A 19,444-nucleotide genomic window follows, 5' to 3' on the forward strand; every position below is an offset into this window, starting at 1 on the left:
CTACAGCGTCAAGAATGCTACTCACCCCAAAATGGAAAGAAGCAGAAGTCCCAGCAAAGAATGGATACAAAAACTTACTATGTATATTATGTACATATGTACATATTATGTATATTATGTATATTATGGAATATGCAGAAATGGCGAAATTTACCAGAAGAATAAGAAATCACGATAACAAACTTTTTATAAAGGAATAGAAATGGTTTATGGAATATTTACAGATAAATTGTAAACAGATAAGAACATTGGCAGGATTGTTGTAATAACATGCAGTTTCATAAGAGTATATATTTAAAGATAAATAAATGAATAAATTAAGTTAATTTGGAATATGCAGAAGATATTAAAAACAAATTTAAGGAACAGCAGAAAGAGGGGGAAGGAAGTCAAGTTTTGAAATGTCAAAATGATTGTAAAATCAGTAAAATGTTATAAACCTAAACAGTATAAATAATAAATCAGTAAAATGTTATAAACCTAAAAAGTATAAATAATTTTTTTAAGAATGAATGAATGAATGAAATGGTCTCGCCCGCAGCCCTACGCGAATGGTTCGGTCCGTTCTCTCCCACGCTGAAGCCTCTGCGCTCGCACGGGCAGGCAGAAAGGGAATCCCCCACCTGCCCCTCCTCCTTCCTATGACGGCTCTTCTCGCGATATCCTTTCTCCACTTCCCTCGAAGTGATCTCGCGAGTCTTTGGACCAAGTTCCCACGCCTGTTGTGTCTGAGTTCTGAGACAGGAGAGCCGTCGGTGTGTGTGTGTGTAAGTGACGTGGGCGAGTGGGCGGGGTTCCCGCACGTCCCCGCCCCCTTTCGCTCCTTTGCGGTTGCGGTAAGCTTGTCCTCTCCCGCGCGCGCGTACGCGCTGCTGGTTCCGCGGGGAGGCGCGCGTGCGTGCGTGCGACGGCTACGTCGGCTCCCTTCTCGCGAGAGTAGGAGTTTTAGCGAGAGTTTGTGGAAGATGGCGCCTGTTGTGACAGGGTGAGTGCGGGGGGGGGTGGCTCTCTCGACATAGTTCCTCAGGGGCCCGTTTCCTTCCCGTCCCTCAGCCGGCCGGCCCGGCTCTCGCCCCTCCGCTGCCCGTTCCTCGAGCTCCGGATTCGGGTGGGGTCTTCTTTCTCCTCGCGGCCGCTGCCGCTTCTCCGGTTGCGGGGGAACCGGAACGGTGCTGGTGGTTGGTCGGTGGTGGTGGTGGTGTTGGTGGGGAGGCCGAGTCGCCTGGGCCCTCGAAGGGCTGGGGGTCCGGGTGGCGGTAAAGTCCCGCCTGGAGCCTCGGCGCTGTGGGGTAAGCGCTTCTTGACGCGCGGAGCTCGTAGTTTTGGGGAGAAGCGTGGGGCTTCTGTGGGGAGAAGAGGCAAAACACACCCCCACATGAAAACGGCCTGGTCTTGCGTCTCTTCGGCTCAACGGTGTTAACCCCCCCCCCAAAAAAAAGGAAAAGGGGGGGAAGCGCTCTGGAGTAAAAGTCACTTCAGGGGCTCAGAGGAACTTGGCACGTCTGCGTGCTCTTGACTGCTTTTATTTTGGGGGTGGGTAGCTCGGTGCATCTTACCATCTGCCTTTCTGACTTAAGAGGAAATGCAAGGAGGAATTCTATCGGGTTGCCTTGACACTTGCATGGTGCTCGTGTTGGTGGTGCCTGTAATGAGGCACAGCCCCCCTCTCAAGTGAGAGCTGTCACTTTAAGCCCCCCCCCCGCCCTGCATGGTTAAGCTGTACTCTTTGTGTTACATTGCATAACTAACTTCCCCAGCTTCCTTGCAGTGCTTGAGGTTGTCGCATGAAGCTGGTTGGATTAAAAGCAAATGCTTCCGTATCTTTGCTTTGTGTTGTGCGGTTAATGGGAACATCCCCCTAGATGAGTTCAGCTTTAGGGTCTTAGTGACATACTGAGCATGTTCCAGTTTTCCTTGAAGGGGCCCTAACTCTTACTCTCAGGGTTGTGGTTTTGAGCCCTACAGTGGGCAAAAGGTTCCTGCATTGCAGGGGGTTGGACTAAATGACCCTCTGGGTCCCTTCCAACTCAGTGATTCTGTCTCAGCAGTTGATGGTGCCTTTTTTGTGTTGCTTCATGACGCCCTCCAGTCGTCATTAAAGGTTGCTGCTGCATATCACAGTTGTGCTTGACTTAAGTTATGGGTTGTCTTCCGGCAACAGCATCAGTTCATTGGGGCTTAGAGTTCGCCTTCAAGGTAGCCGGTGTGATTTAGGTCACATGATTTCATTGAAAGCAATTTTTTTTGGTGATTGGGTAGGAATTTGTTGTATAGAGATTTCTGATGTTCAGACATTACAGAAACAATCTCCTGTTCCAAACTCCGAATGTGTCTGCAGTCTTATGCTATAATATGAGACGTGAAAGTATGCCACCTCTATTAATTATGGAATTTACTTCTACAAAGTGTCTTTAAGATTAGTGCACTGATCGCTTGGTTGAAAATATCAGAAAGGTCCTTCAATAAAGTCACTTTCTGATAGGCTTTAGTATCACAATATGCAACTAATATGTTGCTCCCTTCCTCTCCAAAGAAAGCAGGAATTGTTTCTTACAAATTTCAAATTATTTAAGGTTTTAAAGTCGGGGTGTCAAGATGAAAGTAGGCTTGGACTATTTGATTCAGCTTGTCTGTGTTTTATAGATTCTTTTTATTCTGGTCCTTGATTCAGGGTATGCTTTTTTACTGTTGAGTATAAATTGCTGCTAACATTCTGAACTGAAAAGTAGTTCCTTCTAGCTTTAGATTGTTACAAATTCAAATTGCTTGTAAGTAAAGGCAAGATAAATGTATTCCTCAGGATCTAGTTCTCTGCTTGAATAAGTATCAAGTATTGCACTGAACAGTTCATTATTATGATGTTAACATTCATTAATCTATTTCTGACACAAAGTTAACATCAAAAATCTTGTGGAATATGTTATTCTGTCAGTACATTGAAAAGTCGTAAAAAGAGGAGTTACAATTTTGTAGTACCTTGGTAATTGAGAACTATTGTTTTGTGCAAACAGAATTTAACTCCTTTCCCACCCTGCTCTTCACACCTTGGGCCTCTTCTGGCTGGATCTTAGTTGCTGCTTTTATCACTGTAAAAATAACTTACATATTATTGGGCACTTTGTCATACATAATTTAATATTTTATGTAACACTTTGATTGTGCAGATGCTATGCTGAGACCATTACTAGAGACATAGGTATCATTTTCTTAAGCAGCAGTGCAGCATATTTGGAGAAAATTTGATTTGATGGGAGGCTTTGAAATTTACTTTGAAACCTAAGGAGAAATTCTATCCGGTGAAAAATAATGCATGGCAGATACACACTTAAGAGGGGGAGGATGGACACCAGCAGGAATATTGGGGGGTGGGAGTCATTGCCATGCTTTTATATGATGAACAGCATGCATTCATATGCAAGGATTTAATTGGGGTGATACCACATTTTTCTAATCAGTGTTTGTTTGAATACTGTACCCTCTGTAATCTTGTGGAAACAACAGTGAAGACCTTGGACAGGTTGCAGAAACAAGAGGGACATTTGGAAGCTTAGAAAACTGCTTTGCAATGTGAAGTTCCTAGGGCAAAATATTCCTAGGGCAACCGTTCAACTGTACCCTATAAAGCAAGGGTGGGCTGAAAGTAGATCAAGATCTACTGGTAGATCTTAGACTGATTGTCAGGGTTTTGTACTTTCAGTTGTTAAACAGTACCAGCAAAAATTAGTTTCTCTGCTAAATTAAGACTGCTGAAATAAATAAAAGTAACCAGGAATGTATTTTTGCAGGAAAGGGTTAAAAGATCAGTTTTGTTTTGGACCAAAAAACAATTCCTAGGTTTAGAATGTGCTCAGAAGCATGCCCACTTTTTAAAAACAACAACAACAACCCTATATCTCTCTTGCACCTAGCTCTCTTGAGTACATCTTGTGGTGCTAATAGAGAACAAAGGAAACCCAACAAACCTGAAGTCTATCCACCCCTGCGCTAAAGTATTTGAAGACATGGTATATTTGAGGATGGACTCTTCTGTGTTCCTTTTCTAGTGACCCACCAGTCATTCATCAGCAAAGAAACAGTTTCCTTGGTGGAAGGGGATTTGGAAGCAAAGAAATAATATGAGAGTGCAAGTATTACAGTACTTCTCCTTGCGTGTATCTGTCATCATGCAAGTTGACTACCTGCCCCAAATAAAAGTACAACTTTTTGTACAGGCAGAGGGGGTGACAGCACACACAGGTGAAGGGCACTGGACTCTGTCAACTGTGCTTGGCGAGTTAACCAGATTTCTAAATGTCCCAAGTGACAGAAGTTTTATACTGGTAAGCTTATAAGAGACTGCTTAGAACAAAAAATTATAGCTGTAAACTTGTGATGTGTTGCTTGTAAAAGTTGCCTCTCTGATCAGAATACTGTACTAAATTGGTTTACTCCCCCCCCAAATAAATCTTGACTTGGTTCACTTTTTTTAAAAAAAAGGCATTGGTTTCTTCTTATTTATTTAACTAATTTATAGGCCACTTGATCCTTTACACGTCTATATGAAACTCATACAAAAATGTCTCGTAGTTTGCCAAGTTTGTAGAGTAGGTAGTGCTTTGTGGCCTTTTAAGTATTGACCTACGGTACATTTGTAAAAAGTCTTACATGGCAAATATGAATTTCCTTTGTGTGAAGAGGTAAGAAGGCTTCTATAATCTGGATCAGTAGTTCTGTGATTTCTCAGGCTGTTGATACATCACAGATTACTTATACTGCCATGTGGAGGCAAGCAGGTAGGCTTGTAATTCTTGTGGGGTTGTTTGCAAGCCTTTATCAGGGCATATAATGGTTTGTGTCCAGTGTATCTAAGAAATGTCCTCCTTCCTTATGTTCTGTCTTGCACACCAAGATTTATCAAGAGTATTTTACTGACTGAATTAATTTTGTGCCGTGGAATCAGGGTTTTTATAAAGAGTTTCATTGCTTGACTCATAACTAGGAATCTCTTCTTCCTAGACATTTATTGGAGCCTAAACTGAGGATTTTTCAGAAATACTAAGTAAGTCTTCATCATTATTGTGTCTGCTGTTTGATAGTTGAGGTTAGGTAGCACAGAGCTTATTTGCATGTATTTTCTTTCTGTTATAAAACCCCATTACAAGTTAAATTAACTGAGAATTAAGTTTGGCTACCCACTGAGATTTGTAGTTGGTCATGCTAAAAATGTGAATAAACAAATAAGCACCTCTGTTTTTTATTTGAAGGGAATTGTTAGGAAATTGGCTGTACTACAAGTGTTGCTTACTTGGTATCTTACTGCGTTAGGCACCATACAGAAATTGAATATATTCCTGAATATAATAATAAAAAAAGAAATGAATGAAATAAGATGATGTGCTAAAGAGAGTGGATTTGATAGCAGCAGTAGTTGCGGGATCCACAGTATAACCCTACTACCAAACTTATTACCATTTCTGTCTTCAAATGTAGATAATTTTTATCATTGAAAAATATGATAGTAGTACCTGTTTGCTTCTGCATTTGGAACAAAACCTTGTGAACAAAAATATATTTACACAATCCTTTGAAATTCTGACCTTAAATAATCTTCCCAGTAGCATACCGCAAGTCATGAGCCATTGCTTTTAGAGTTAATTTGGTACAGTATAGGCTTCCCTCCCCACTTCCTATTAAACAGTACAGAATGGGGAGTAATTAGCAAAAGCGGGGGAATAGGTTTGTGGCTGATCTAGTGAGGCAATAACTGAACTATTGTCAAATGAAGTAGGTTCAGTTCCCCACTGAAGCTGGCTAACTTTTATATGCATCTTATAGGTTATCATCAGTGTTAGAAACTGAGATATGAAAGCTAGGAGCTAAATGGCACCTTAAACCTAGGTTATGGGTGCAACAATGGAATGTCTAGGCACACTACTTTTACAACAAGAATACAAAGCTGAAACTGAATGAACAGCTAAAATCTTAATATTCATTTTTCACATGCTCTAGTCCTCATCTGATGGCTGCAAAACGGAAGTCATGCTTCCCCTGTCCACCCCCCTAATATTCTTAAGAGAGTCTCTTCTCCAGTCTTCAGAGAGTGACTGGAAGTGGGGAGGCAGAAAAAGGTCCTCCTTTCCTTCTACTTGCAGTTTTAATCTGAAATCCTAGGTGCAGTACTGCATCCAAAGCTTAGAAACTGCTCATGCTAATGAAATTCCTTGTCGCAAAATGCGCCTAGAACAATGGGAGTTTCGAACACTGGCTACCATATTCTTAAATGCTGTAAAAACTAGGAAGTGTTATAAGAAAAGCTTTCCTGAGGAAATAGAGAACAGAACAGACTGTTAGATTACCTGATTAAAGAGAGGAGTATGAATGGAGCAGGCATTTCTGCCTTTCATTGGCATCTGAGAAGCAAGGTGGCAACTGTTGGAACAAAGTTTTTGAAAAGTGATATACATTCTTGTGTATTGTTGCACATCATCTTGGGCATTTAAAAGTGGATTGGTAATTCATAAACACAATTTACATCATCTTGCCTGTTCTGCTGCTTCTAGTTATTGTTGTCATTGGTGGTTTAGATTGGCAGGTGTTGTCATTATGAACTATGGTATTATTTCTTTTGTATTCTTCTTTGGGTTGGTAATCTTAGTTGGTGACTGGAGACTACCGGTAGGTTTTGTAACTTGCTATGGAAAGCTCTTCAGCATTTGACTTAAATACCTTCTGGAATGCTCAGGCAGGTTACACCACATAAAACCGGCAGGAAACATGCTCTCTCTAATTTACTGATCAGAATTTGTACTAATAAATGTATTCCCCATTGTGAAGCAATCCTTAAAAAAATTACTCTTCTGTATTGCCTTGTGCCATGTTGAAGTAGTGATCACTCTAAGACACTGGGGCAAGAAGTATGCTTATACTGGTATAAAGTGCACAAGCTATTTAGAACTTTTTGATTTTAAACCATCACTTTAAAATGTGTCTGGTGTGTGTCTTTGAGTAATCATTTCTGTAAGCCTAAGAATACTAATGCATCACAAAATGATGCCTAAAATCAGCTAGCATAAGGAACAATCTTATCCCCATGGAGAAGGAATTCCATACCTTTAGTGCTACAACAGTTAAGCCCTGCTCTTCATAACTACACTGCAGAAGATAGCTGTAAATAGAACTATTGGGTAGGGTCTCTTCCAGATCTTAAGCCATTGGTTGGTAGGTACTAGGGGAGCTGTATAGAATTTTATAGACAAATGTTAGCACATTAACTGCAACATAGCAACATAGCAAATGCAACCTTAGCAAATAGGCAGACAGTTCAGGTAGCAAATAGTTCAGGTAGCAAATAGGCAGTCAGCAGCCACTTCTGCACCACCTGCAGCTTCTGGACAGACTTCAAGGAAAGTCTCACAAAGAGCACATTGCAGTAGCTTAATTAAGAGGTTACCAGAGCATGTATTAACATAGTTGAGCTATCAAAGTCCAGGAACAACTGTAGCTGGTGAACAAGTCAGAGCTGGACATATACAGTCCTTGCCATCTGGGCTTCAAGGACATATGCAGTCCTTGATGCTATCTGGGCTTCAAGTGATAGCAGTGTTTTGCCAAGAGCTATTTACCTGCTGCTTCAGGGTGAGTACAACTCAGTCCAAAAGGGCACTCTACCCAACTCCAGACCTGGGAACTGTTCACCAGCAGACATTACCTCTGTCTTATCAGGATTCAGCTTCAGTTTATTGGCCCTCATCCAGCACATTGTTGTTTCCACACACCAATCCAGCACATGAATGATGTCTCCTGATTTAGATTGAATGGACAAACGTCTTGGGTGTCTTGGGATGTGGGTGGCACTGTGGTCTAAACCACTGAGGCTCTTGGAATTGCTGATCAGAAGGTTGGCAGTTTGAATCCCTGTGATGGGGTGAGCTCCCATTGCTCTGTCCCAGCTCCTGCCAACCCAGCAGTTCGAAAGCACGCTAGTGCAAGTAGATAAATAGGTACCGCTGCAGTGGGAAGGTAAAAAGCATTTTAATGCGCTTTGGTTTCCGTCACAGTGTTTGGTTGCACCAGAAGCTCTGGCCTGCTGGCCACATAACCTGGAAAGCTCTCTGTGGACAAACGCCTGTTCCCTCAGCCTGAAAGCGAGATGAGCGCCACAACCCCATAGTCACCTTTGACTGGACTTAACCATCCAGGGGTCCTTTACCTTTATCTTTTTACTGATGACATAGTACTTCAGATCCCAGGAAAACAAACTTTAAAAAGTATTGGGGACAAAATAGTACCCCATGGAACCCCACAGCACAAGTGCTGGGGAGCTGAGCCTGCAGTACTGATCCTGCAGATAAGAAGAGTAGAGCCCTGTAATGTGGTGCCTCCAGCTCCTAATCCGCAGAACTCATGTCAGTCAATATTATGGTTGGTTCTTTCAAAAGCTGGTGAGAAGTCAAGGAGAACTAGCATGGTCTCACTCTCCTGCTAAAAAGATCACCAATCGGGGTGACCGGGGCCATTTCCATACTGAACCTAGGCCTGAAGCCAGAATGAAATGGGTCTAGATAATCTGCTTCATCTAGACACACCTGGGACTGACTAGTCACTACCTTCTCAATCATCTTGCTCCCATAAGGGACATTTTTGACTGTGTGGTAGTTACCTATTATCACCATATCCATGTAGGACCTCCTGAGAAGGAGTGTCGCCATCTCCAGAGCAATTGGCTGCACCCTCTTAATCATAGAGAATCAAACACTCCTTGTACCCACTGTCAAGTTGTTCCTGGGTGGCTTTTATTTGCCATAATGGGCTTAATTTTTTCAAATTGCTACTGTGTTCATGCCTTAAGAGGCCTTGGAGTGGCTAACAAGTTTTTTAAAAAAATACTATTCTGAAAGTGCTAGGAAAATATTTACAGTGGTGCCTCGCAAGACGAAAGTAATTCGTTCTGCGAGTCACTTCGTCTTGCAATATTTCCGTCTTGCGAAGTGCGTTTTGCCGCGGCAAAAGAACAACAACAAAAAAAAACCGCCGGAAAACTTTGTCTTGCAAAGCGCAGCCATAGAAAACTTTGCCTTGCGAAGCGCAGCCATAGAAAACTTTGCCTTGCAAAGCGCAGCCATAGAAAACTTTGTCTTGCAAAGCGCAGCCATAGAAAACTTCGGCTTGCGAAGCGCCAAAAAACATCGCAAAACGCTTTCGGCTTGCGAGTTTTTCATTGTGCGAGGCATTCGTCTTGTGAGGTACCACTGTATAATCATTTCTGTAGTGAGATCTTGAACAATAAATTAAACAGGCTTACCGTAGGTTAAAATAATTTTTGGTTTTTAAAACCATCCTTTTATAAGGAGCTTGCTTTTCCTGATATTCTTTTTTTGGTGTCTAAGCTCCCCCATCTGGCAACACATTGCACTTTTCTTGGCTTTCTGCATCTGACAGTGGTTGGTAGCAAATGCTTTTCTATAACATTACATTGCTGCACCACCACAGGAAACCTGTTAGGTTTCCAAGCACTTTTAAGAGCTTAGTGTAATATTTGGATTCAGATGAGAGGACGAGCTGCTCCAATGATGGATTAGTCCTGCAGCAAGGTGAAGTGACCTGCTTCGGGTGGTATTGGGGAGGTTGCAGGTTGATGAAGTCAGGAGTTAGTGTCTGTCTGCCTGGTTCAGAATTTTTTGTTTAAAGTATTGGTCCTAGAATGGGGCCTGTGCCTGGATAGCTCAGTTGGTTAAAGCGTGGTACTGATACTGTAATGCCAAGGTTGCAGGTTTTATCCCTGTATGGGGCAGCTGTATATTACTGCATTGCAGGGGGTTGGACTAGATGACCCTCAGGATCCCTTCCAACTCTACGATTGTATGATTCCTTAATTTCCAGTTCATTTCAGCCAGCAACATGTGTTAAGACATCCCTGGACAGCTGGCAGTTTGTTTTTAGACAAGAATCCCCTTCCTGTCTGTCTGAGTTGACATTACCCCCTCATTCAGATAGAGACATGTCCTGTTCTGTTCCAGCTGTACTTAGTGACTGCATGTTGCTGTGCAATTCCTGGGTTTCCAGTCAGCTGGGTACAGCAACAAGGTGTAGGAAGCAGGTGATTAACAGCTGATCAGAATGGTGTACTGCACCCAGGGAGGGAAGGGTAGGGTTGAGGACAAGTGCCACCCCAATTCTCTTCTCCATAGAAAATGGTGAATTTTGTGGAAACATTTCAGCTGCTGTGGATCCTTTTCTTTAGCTTAAAAAAAAAACTTTGCAGCTACAAGTTGCTGCAAGTGGAGCTCCTCTCAGTAGCTGGCAGGTGGTGGCTGCTAGTTTCCTTCTTCAGAAAGTCCTGGATGCATTGTTGTTGTTGTTTAGTCATTTAGTCGTGTCCGACTCTTCGTGACCCCATGGACCAGAGCACGCCAGGCACTCCTGTCTTGTCTCTCCCCCACCCCCTGAAATTCCTAGAATGATACTGCATTCAGGAAAGTTGAGGGTAGTGTGTTGACAGGTGGTGGTGGTGGGGAAGCTAAAGAGAAGAGCTCTGATATTGCCACTGTTTTACACAATATTTTGAATGAATTTAGAATTACCGCACATGGCATGTCATTATTGGTCCATTTACCTTTATGTGCTGAAGGCTGTTACCTACAGCAAAAGTTGAATATGGGAAAATAAATAAGTAAAATTTTGTCATTTTAAACATTTCTGGCATGTAAAAATATTTATCTGGTTGAAAAACATGGATTAGAAATTCATGAAATTATTATTGGATATATTGGTTTGCTTGTACAAGTACTACCACTTGTTCAGACCAATTTTAATTATTTCACTCACACATTCATTTACTTTTTTGGGTCATGACTTGAGTGTAGATTAACTTGGTGCTTTGTCTTGAAAAAAATGTAATTGTTTCTGGTTGGAGCAGTGTGCACTCTCTGCCTTGGGCTGAATTGTAGCATGAATGAGGTGGCAAAGCTTTTGGAGTTCACTGGAACTCCTACTGCCACTTAAAAAAAATTGAAGTAGTTATTGGAGTGATTCACTGTGTGGTATGTCTAGGATTAAATTCCTTTTTTCATCTGCTGGATTTTGTTGCTGTTTTACCAAGATATGGGTGAGTGAATTGAATGGGGTTGCTCTCTCCTATTTCTGGTCTTCTGGGTGCTTGCTTCAGAATCAGCATAGATTTGAGGGTTGGGGGAGAAGCAGTTGCTGTCTTCTGCAAGAATTCTGCCTCTCCAGTCTTCCTGTTGCTTTGAGTGCCAGTTTCGAGTGTTCGTATATTATGTTACATACTCGGGAAACATTAGGGTCCTATTAGAGTATCATCCACCCCACTGCTCACCAGTCTCTTTAGCTGAGCTGGGAGTCATAGCCTCAGATTTGGGGTTGAGGACTGCTGGGATGATTGCCCTGGGAGACCTCAACACCCATGCTGAGTGCCTTGTCTGTAGTGGCTGAAAAATTCATGAGTGCCGTGACAGTCGTGGGGCTGTTGCAGCATGTTATCAACTAACACATCCTGGACAGAAGGATAGTGGTCTGAAGGTAGATTTTATATTGACTCGCTTGTTATGGCTGGACCACATTCTGTGGAGCTTGTGGCTTTATTCCTTCCATGGTTGGAGGAACCTATTGGAATAGTCAATCCCAGAGACTCTGAGGGATTTTTTAAAGGGATTTTCAGCTAGTGTGGCTGGTATTTTTGTCAGAGTCCTGATTACTTTCTGGAATATAGATGGAGTACCTGGGCAGTTAGAATAATCGCTCCCAAGTGCCCTTTTGCAAGGAGCAGAGCCCATTAAGCTCCTTAGTAAACACCTAAGCTGAGGGCAGGGAAGCAGTTTGGGAGACAGCAAGAATGCAGATGGAGAAGGACTAATAAGTTGAATCAAACAAAAACAAGAGCACATTATCTGTCTATCTGCCTATTCTGTGTCATGATGGAAGGGAAGAAGCAGTTTTTGTCCACCACTAGTGAAGCCCTTCCAAGTATTTTGGGGCCCTTTGCAACCTGGACATCCCTTGGAGGCACATTGCATCATGTTTGCTAGGCACTTTGAGGACAAAATTACATTCATTACATCATTGATGCCAATATTATTGCAGATCAATCAACTCAGTTATCTAGGCCAACTAGTTCAGTTTTATTGGGTAACTTTCAATTTGGTAAGGCATACAGATGTGAATGTGGTCCAGGGTATAGTGGGCAAAATACAACTGTGGTTAAGACAGTGAGATTGGAGCTAGGTTCTTCCAGCAACCTCTGCCAGTGGTAAAATAATGTAAACAACAACAAAGTTGCTGCAGCTGTTACAGGTAAAAAAAACACCTCTCACATTGGCGGTTACTTTGCTGTATCTCTTAAAACCTGGGGGAATGCTTCTCCATTTCACCACTACTGAATGGGACTTCAAAATTTGGGGGGCATTTCGGCTCAAGCGTACGCTGCATATTACTAAAACCTCAAGTAATACACCTTTTTGAGACAGGGAAGCATGTATAATACTTTATATTTTGAATTTTTAATTATCTTTTGTTGAGACAAAAAGACAATTGCTAATCTTTCCTTTCCTTTTTGCAGTAATTTAAAAACTATTCTGCATTTGATTAACCTTTTCCCATTTTGCCATGCCTGCTGCATAGTATTTAAGTTTTGTAGAAGATCACAGGTGCGCAATCAATTCCATTGCGGCACTTTAGACATTACCACCACATGTTGTGAACTCTTTGGCAAATTTCTAAATGCTAGGCAGAGGAATAAGTGACTTCTCTTAAAGGACAAGTGAATGCCTTTGAATATGTAGCATTAGAAATAAATTGGAGCATGGGAGGAAAAATAAACACACCATCGTAAATAAAGGTGAAAAGCACACTACTATTGCATTGATGTTCTCCAGCAAAACAGCAGCCATTTACGTAAATGGAGCCTTGGACTTTTCAACTTGTTTGTAGTAAGAGTAAAAGTTTGCTGGGGCATGGCGGTTGTTGTCCTTTTGTCTTTACATAGTGCTGTGATGTGACATTTTGCCTGTCCATGAACTTCAAAAATGACTGAGGTGACATGGTCATAGAAAGGTTAGTGCAGTTTAATAGAAATGGTAGTGGATCTTATGATAGAGACATGGGCATGTAGTCCAATTTTTTTAATTTTTTGTTTGTTTAAATGAGACAGAGAGCTTTCTCTCTCAGTATGTGTAGTATTTGATTAATATCACACAACAGTGAACTCTTGACTTTCACTTAAAACCACAAAGAAATGATGAAAAGACATCTTTACAAGTCATGCACAAAAATGCCTTTTGAAATAAACACCTTACTGTTGATCATCACTCTCTTGCTTTCTCATATTAACAATGTTCAAACTGCCATATTCATTCTATGGTTATTTGATTTACACATGGAAAATGAAATAAGGGGTGGAAATTTAAAATGCAAAAATGAATTTTAAATTCTTGGCATCCTTCTGTCTCAAGAGGCAATGGAGTGTGCCTTCAGGGGTGAAGTCAAATTGCTATGTTAATAGCACTGAAGTGACCTCCACAGGGTGCAAGCCTGGGCAGTGGGGCTATGTATGGAGGTCCTGGCCACACTAATGTGGTCCAAAGCAAAGAAGATCAATACGTTTGGCACCAACTTGGCTCTGTAGTTGCCAAAAATAGGGCTACAAGATGCCATCCAGCCATCTTGTAGACTCTTCTCCAGATTAGTGATGGGTTTACAAATATCATCATCATCATCATCCTTTTCTTTCCCCAAATATATCCTACAAGGCAGTGGAAGTTTAGGATCAGAGTTTTCCATCTCCTAGATGGGCTAGCTTCCCAGTCTGGCAAGCCCCATCTGCCCCTCACTTCCCTCTACAGCACGTTCAAAAATGCCTTCTTGACCATTGGACCCACTGTTCAGTCTTGTCTGGTCAGTTCACCAGAGCCTGTCTTTACATGCAGGGAAAGATCGTATCTGAGGGTTTGAGACCCATTGGTTACCCTCACCTGGCTTAGCTGGTCAGTTGGAGCCGTTTCCTGGGGTGTAGCTACTCTCACATACTGAGAACTTCTAGGAGCCACAGGTGAGAGCTGAGTGCAGAGTGGGGACCAAACTACCCACTCTTCCCCTTATGCCCCATACACCCCTGATTTTAAGTATCAGTTAAGTAAAGCAGGTGGATGAACACAATGTTATTTGATTAGATATGCCTTGCTATCATTTCCCCAAGGCGTTTAAGTGGGTTCACAATCCCCTTTCCCATTTTATCCTACATCATTTCTATGAGGTATTGAGGAATAATTCGCTCAAGGCCACCAGTGAACTTCATGGCTGAGCAGAGATTTGAATCCAGATATTCCTACATCAAAAACATTAAAAATTGCCCACTATACTGCAGTGTTTACACAGAAAAGAGTAATCTTATGATAAAGTCAGCTAGCCTGGAATATTGAAAATAAGGATGCAGCTTAGAGAAAGATTTCTGAAATACTTTGTCTTGATTTATTTCTTCTTGATTTGTTTCTTCAAGGTTGTCCAGATTTTCTATTTAAGCTTCCTTTCTTCTTTTTTAAAAAACTGTTTATGGATATTAATTTCAACTGATTAGTTGCATTGTATCAACAATTTCCAGAAGATTTCCTAATAACCAGTCTAGATGTTATATTCTTCTAGTCCTGGAATTCTTCTTGTAAATTTTTATCTCGGATATACATGTTCGACCCACAGAACTGAACATAACTGTCTATGTATGCAACTGTTAAATAAACCTTTTGTTTTCTGGGGCTGAAATAGCAGTGGCAGAAGATCGGGTTAGCTTACACGTATTGTTCAGGCCTGATTCTTGTAGATAAAATGTAAAATATATGTATGGGTGGGATATGAAACTTCTGAAGAGGTCAACAAATTTTGGGAAGCTTCGAGCTGGGGAAGAAGGGATAGTTCCCAACTGGAACTGAACAGGGGAATGGAAATATTCCTGCAATTTCCCTGAGATGCAGAAACAATGTCAGTTTTAAGTTTTTAAAATACTGTGAAAAATGAGGTCCAGGTTGTTCTTGCTTGCCCACTGAATGTCAAACATGATGTAAAACTTTGGTTATATGCACCTTGCCTGTAATAATATATTTTGTCATTGGTATGTATTTGCAAATGCCTGTCTCACACCACATGTGATGTTATACGTGCAGGAGGCATTTACATGATATCTGAACTCATTACCACACTAATAATAATAATAATAATAATAATAATAATAATAATAATAATAATTTATTATTTATATCCTGCCCATCTGGCTCGGTTTCCCCAGCCACTCTGGGCGGCTTCCAACAGAAAAATAAAATAAAATAATCTATTAAACATTAAAAGCCTCCCTAAACAGGGCTGCCTTCAGATGTCTTCTAAAAATCTGGTAGCTGTTTTTCTCTTTGACATCTGATGGGAGGGCGTTACACAGGGCGGGTGCCACTACCAAGAAGGCCCTCTGCCTGGTTCCCTGCAACTTGGCTTCTCGCAACGAGGGAACCGCCAGAAGGCCCTTGGTTCAGGCAAAACAATGGGAGTGGAGACGCTCCTTCAGTTATACTGGACCAAGGCGATTTAGGGCTTTAAAGGTCAGCACCAACACTTTGAACTGTGCTCGGAAACGTACTGGGAGCCAATATGCTCTCTATATGAAATGTGACATGGTAATGAGCATAATACAGTTACCATTTAAGTATGGTTGTGTGAATCAGTCCTATGTATCATTGCAGTGCTCTGTTTGAAGTGACTTGCGGTGGAATATGCAAACAGTATCAATCAATAATTTTTGGAATCTTTTTACTGAGAATCTTTCCAATGTAGTCATTATTTTGCTGTCTAGGTTTTGCAGCTTTCCATTCAAAGGGTGTAATTTCCTGGTGTTGGCTTTTAATATCCAAAAAAACCAAAGGCGCTGGTGTTCATCAAAATACAAAATACATCCACTTATTTTTCATAAAGCAGCTAAAGGAGGAGGCAAGGGCAGAGGGTGAAGAAAGAGCTGTGAGTGGAGAGGGCCCCTTTCTCCATCCTTTGGACCCCCTGGGAATCTCAGCAAACCTTCTGCACCTAGAACTGGGTGCAGCTGAATGGGGCACAGTTGTGGGCAGTCTGTGGAAGTGTCATCCACCTTCGGCCTGCTTGTAAAAAGCAAGTCTAGAGTGAGAGACTAGGGTGATGTCTGCTGTTTCCAGGAACTCTTCTCATTGTGAAACTTTTGTGGGTGAGCTGAAAGTTTGTTTAGAGTAGACCCTGGGTAAAAACTGGGAGGATGGGTGTATCAGAAGGAAAATGAATTGATACTGATTTTTATATATTGGCAACATTTTATTAATGTAACTTTTTAAATATGTAACTGTTTTCTTATAATGTTTTCTTAAATTGTCTGTTGTTTATTCTTTTTTGTACACTGTTTAGAGATGAGAGAGATACTTTCCAGATTACTTGTGTATTCCAGATTACTTGTGTATTTTCAGTGTGAACTGAAAATGTTTTTTGAATAGGTCATCTGTTTGTCACAATGAGTAGGTGAGGTAGTCAAAATATTTGGACCGATTTTTAACTCAGTCAGTCAGAACTGTTTACAAGAAATTATCAAAAATACAAACGTTATAGAAGTACGTTTTAACATAGGTGGTCTCTAGCACACCGGGCTGCAAGTTGTAGAAGTAAGGTCTGTCAATATGTTGAGCTGGTGTGTTTCTCTGTGTTGTATGCATATATAGATTATTTCACCACAGATCATTTTTGGAGTTTCGTGGTGTTTAAGTACATAGGAATCTAGTAACAGATTAATTGGTAGGATACATCTTATTTATATAAAGATAATGGAATTTACATTTTATTTTCTCAATGATAAATCAGTTACTTGGTTAAGAAAATGTGAGGAAATTGATCAGTTCATTATGTATGAAATGGAGGAGTCATTAAAATCGCTAATTTAATAGAGTTCTAGTTTTAATTCATGTAGTTGATTAGACCTTCATTATTTGTCTAGGTTGTCAAAAATCTGAATTATGAACTGATTTATTAGAATTAACAATGTCTATATAAAGCTCAGAGACAAATAGGTGATTGAAATATGACCCAAAAGGCAGAAATTGCAGCCTAAGAGGATCATCAAGGAAAAACTTTCAACAGAGTATAATTTTATTAGTATTAAATTAAAAGCTTCCAAGGCCAGAGCCCCTTAGGAGATGTTGAAGAAAGAGAAAAGGTGTGGAAGAATAGTTATGTGTAAGAGAAAGGAGGCAGCAAATGAAATTGGATGAAAGGGAGAGAATTAGAAAATAAAACTTTCCATCTGAGTAAATTTAGGACTAGGAAATAAACTATTAAAAGCTGAACACAGTCTTCAGCCTCAAAGGTAGACTGCTTGAGTGAAAGGAGAGAGAAAGCTGATTGAAGAATGAAGACTATGCTACTATAGAAGATGAATGAAAGGAAAAGAAAATACATTTTGAGACAGGATATATCTTAAAATGAACAAGAATCCCAGACGAAGACCACCACCTTTTATAGGATACTTAAAACTTGGATTCTAAAACTATAGTTGTAGAATGCACTTAATATTTAATATTTAAATGTTGGGTTTCAGTTTGATTACTGAAATACTGAAATAAATACTTAATATTTAAATGTTGGGTTTCAGTTTAAGTAAAAATAAGTCATAAGGTACTACAGCTTTCTTAACTATGAACCTTTATGAGAAAGAAATCATCATATCTATCCAGATCTACACCAGAACTCTTTCTGAACACTTGCTCTCTGAAAATTCAGTGAGATTGAGAATTAAATGTTCGAGGCATAGGATTGTATTAAGTCTTATGTAGAATAGACAGATTGAAATTAATAAATCGAAGTCATGTCCATTAACTTCAGTGGGTCTGCTCTGAGTAGGACTAGTGTTTAATATCCCCCATAATCTCTTTTTTTTTTGTTCAGTTACAGGCTTTTCTTAAGAAAGAATGGATTATAGCTGACATAGAGGAATTAGTTCATGGATATGAAGACTGACAGAGCCCAGGCTGCAGCAGCAGTCAGTGAATAAGGACGAATAAACACCCTAATAATAGAGGCTATAATTGGCTGCATTCAGACAATCAAATCTTATATTTGAAGCCAAGATATAAACAGGTTGCAACACCACACACCTGTTTACCATCTTCCTTCACTCAAGCTAGCAAATAAGCCAGGAACCTCTGTTAGCCAAAGTTGGTTAACTTGGTTCATAGTTACAATAGTTATAAACAGTGTTCAAAAGGTGACAGGTGCATTTTGCACCTGGCTTTCAGACACTTGCGACCAAGTGAAGATGCCCGGGTGCCAGGATAGCACCTGAAGTCTCCACCATTTGGAGGTGCATGCCTGGGGATTCTTGAATCTTAACTATTTCCACACACTAGCAACACATCCTGTAGAATCCTGTTATGTTTTATCTGTACAATCAGAATGAATTTCAGAAACCCAAAATTTGTATTGTAAAATACGATGTTTCGGCCATCTGATCAAAAAATGGCAACTAAGCAATCTGTTTTGGTGACTGTAACCCTGTTTTAAGGAGCAATTTTGCACCTAGCTTATATACCCTTAGTTTCTAATGCTGGTTATAAATAAAAAGAGCCAGGGCCTCCATGTTTGGCAGCCATTAACCACATTTTCCTGGTTTGGACGTAGTGGAAAGCTTTCTGACTTACTTGCCTGCTCATGCGAAGGAAGGAGTGGCAGTTCCACACATTTGAATTTGTGGGGAATAGGATGCTTGCTTACGGAGTGAAACAAATATTCTCCTTTTTGTTTCTCACACTCTTTACTTTTCTGATATGGATTTGTTAATGCAAAGGAATTTCTGTAAATCATATTTATTCTGTGTATTGAAAATAGGTTTTCCCAATAATTTTGCGGATAAATTTGGAGTTGGGGGTTTGTTTGTTCTGTTGCCATAGTGTGATAATAGTCATGCATCTGGAGGTGGTTCTACACACAGGGGGGAAACCCCCACTATAAATAAGTCAGAAATTAAATTGTTATAACAAACAAAAAACAAAACAAAAAAACCTATGTAAAAATACTATAGAAAGGTTTTGTGCTCTTTGGTGCCATCTAGTGTTGCAGGTTTATAATGCATTCAAATAACTGTTTTTTGACTAATGTAGCTGAGTTTTAGGTTTTCTTTTACTGCAGTTACTGTTTTTTGAACTGCTAACTGATGTTAACAGGCATAAAAATTTTAATTCTTTTATTCATCAAAAAGCACAATGTAAAAATAAATAAATAACTGAATTTTCATATGTCTTTAAAAAAAACTTATGGTGCATAGCACATCCATGCTAGAATGAATGGTTTAACTGGAAAAAAATGAGAGCTGCCATTTTTAATAGGGCTTTAAAGTTTGGAGAGATCCAGGAAAGGGTAGATAAGAACTGCATATTTTAAACACTTCTTTAGCAGGATTGTGCTGCTC

General features: G+C 40.4%; 1 protein-coding gene across 3 annotated transcripts in view; it reads left to right on the forward strand.

Annotated features, from left to right (window-relative positions):
- The first annotated feature begins 873 nt into the window (after window positions 1-873).
- The window catches only part of RBPJ (recombination signal binding protein for immunoglobulin kappa J region), a 37,333-nt gene continuing 18,762 nt past the window's right edge, over window positions 874-19,444 (forward strand). Inside the window, exons 1-2 of one of the 3 annotated variants that reach the window (XM_088658567.1) lie at window positions 948-985; window positions 4,996-5,038. Coding sequence is in view for 1 of the 3 variants with exons in the window: in XM_035112128.3 (XP_034968019.1) it covers window positions 966-985 (20 nt within the window). In the remaining 2 variants the exon portion in view is untranslated. The other 2 variants (XM_035112128.3, XM_088658569.1) reach the window with 2 other exon arrangements.

The sequence above is a fragment of the Zootoca vivipara genome, chromosome Z1 (assembly GCF_965207765.1).
Source record: "Zootoca vivipara chromosome Z1, rZooViv2.hap1.1, whole genome shotgun sequence".
In the NCBI taxonomy this organism is placed as follows: domain Eukaryota; kingdom Metazoa; phylum Chordata; class Lepidosauria; order Squamata; family Lacertidae; genus Zootoca; species Zootoca vivipara.